Source organism: Lipotes vexillifer, unplaced genomic scaffold (genome assembly GCF_000442215.2).
Source record: "Lipotes vexillifer unplaced genomic scaffold, Lipotes_vexillifer_v1.1 scaffold524, whole genome shotgun sequence".
Classification (NCBI taxonomy): domain Eukaryota; kingdom Metazoa; phylum Chordata; class Mammalia; order Artiodactyla; family Lipotidae; genus Lipotes; species Lipotes vexillifer.
The window spans coordinates 1,716,709-1,718,494 of record NW_006774722.1 but is presented as its reverse complement, the minus strand read 5'-3'; the positions used below and the strand labels follow the sequence as shown (position 1 = coordinate 1,718,494).

General features: G+C 63.0%; 1 protein-coding gene across 1 annotated transcript in view; it reads right to left on the bottom strand.

Moving 5' to 3' along the window:
• Positions 1-1,195, bottom strand: part of LOC103089051 (guanine nucleotide-binding protein G(s) subunit alpha) — a 54,786-nt gene extending 53,591 nt beyond the window's left edge. The window contains exon 1 of the mRNA XM_007449474.1: positions 8-1,195. Within this exon, the coding sequence (XP_007449536.1) occupies positions 8-1,195 (1,188 nt within the window). The remainder of the gene's footprint in view (positions 1-7) is intronic.
• Positions 1,196-1,786: the final 591 nt, after the last annotated feature.

The following is a 1,786-nucleotide window of genomic DNA, read 5'->3' as shown; positions in this document are numbered from 1 at the left end:
CCCCGGCGGCTGGCGTGTCAGGGGCTGCTCCGGCGGCAGGGGCTCCGTCTCCGGCATCGGGGACTTTGCCTCTCTCCGCGGCAGCGTCGGCTGAGCCTCCTTCCATCTCGGCTGCTTCTCCCTCAACTGGGGGTCTCTCTCCCTCTGCTTGCTCTCTCTTAACTGGGGCTCGGGAGACCTCGATGGGCGGGCCGTCAAGCGCGACTGGGGGGCTGTCCACGTTGACGGGAGCGTCGTCGACCCCAACGGGGGCGCTGCCAATCTCGCGCGGGGGTCCGGAGATCTCCATCGGGGGGCTGTTGCCTGCGAAGTGTGGAGGAGGTCTGACAGCCTCTCGAGATGGGCTGCCGATGATGCCTGGGACCCAGAGGGGGGGCTCGTTCGCGGCGGGAGCGAGGAGGACCGCACTCGGGGCCGCGACTGCCGCGATCTGGTTGCCGCCAAGGCCGTCGATTTGTGGGATAGCTCGGGGGAGCCCAGGGGGTGGGCTGTCGTCCCCAAAGGCTGCTCCATCAAACTCAAATGGCACATCCTCCTCAGGCGGAGGGCTGCATCCTCCTCTGAAGCCTGCGTTTGCAGGTCTGAGGGCTCGGGGCTCCTCGGGAGGAGCCCTAAAGACCCCCGCACCTGGGCCTCCTGGAGCGATGTCTGAGACCTGCAAGAGAGGTTGGCTGCAGCCTCCCTGGGCAGGCTGCTCAAACTCAAAGGGCATAGCTTCTTCGGGAGGAGGGCTGTAGCTTCCCAGGCTTGGCCTGGCCTCACCGAAGGCTCTGGGCTCCACGATCGGTGGGCTGAAGGCTTCAAGGCCTGCATGGGCCCCAGTGGTGTCTCCAGGGTGCTCCAGGGTAGGCCAGAAGCCTCCCAAGCTGGACTGCTCGACCTCGAAGGGCATGGCTTCTTCAGGAGGTGGGCTGTAGCCTCCATGGGCTCTGGCTTCCTTGATGGCCTGGCTGAGGCCCTGGAACTTGGGCCTGGAGACTTCTGGGGGTCCACAGGCTTCACCTTCAATCTCGACGGGGACGGGCTCGCTGTGAGGCGGTGGGGTCTCCATCTCTTCGGCTGCGCCAGGCCCAGCACCGGAGGCAGCTGCCCCTGGGGCCTCCAAAGGTGGTTGCTCGGGCTGTTCGCCGAGTTCAAGGGGGATATTGCGTTGTCCTGACATATTATTGCCGTCGAGGCAGTTGCGCACGCCCATAACACGGTGGCGGCTTCTTAAAATAAACTTGGGGCCCCGTAAGACGGAGCACCCGACCGAACTAGGGTGAAAAAAATATTTTCAAAAAAAAAAAAAAAAAATCAAAGTACCAGCTGGAAAGTTCTCCAACCGCACTTTCTAACCCTAGTGAGGTCTAGGGGTTCAGGACCTCAAACCCCAGACCATGGCAGAAGCAAGTCTATTGTTGCTGGTTGAGTCTTGGCTCCTTTCTGGACACTTTTTATCCCCTCAGGCGGCCCCTGGCCCCCCCACCTTAGGCCTGCCTCGTCCCCTCCTCTCTCTTTCTCTCAGCTCCAGGCCAGCCCCGCCTGCTTGGATCAGAGGAGCGCGCCGATTCGGTCCGAAAATCGCTCGTAGTGCTCTTTCTCTGCCACCAGGGGACGCCAGCCCCGGCCGAGGTGGCTCCGGGAGCCGGCTCCGGGAGCCGGGAGCCCCGGACTTTGGGTAAGGGGGCTGATGAGCGCAGGCCTCGCAGGGACGTTTTGGTTCCTTCCAGTCCTCTCCCTGACTGATTTGGAGTCTTTCTCCTCTCTTCTCCCCTGGCCAGAGAGAGAGAGCTCTCCTGCGTTG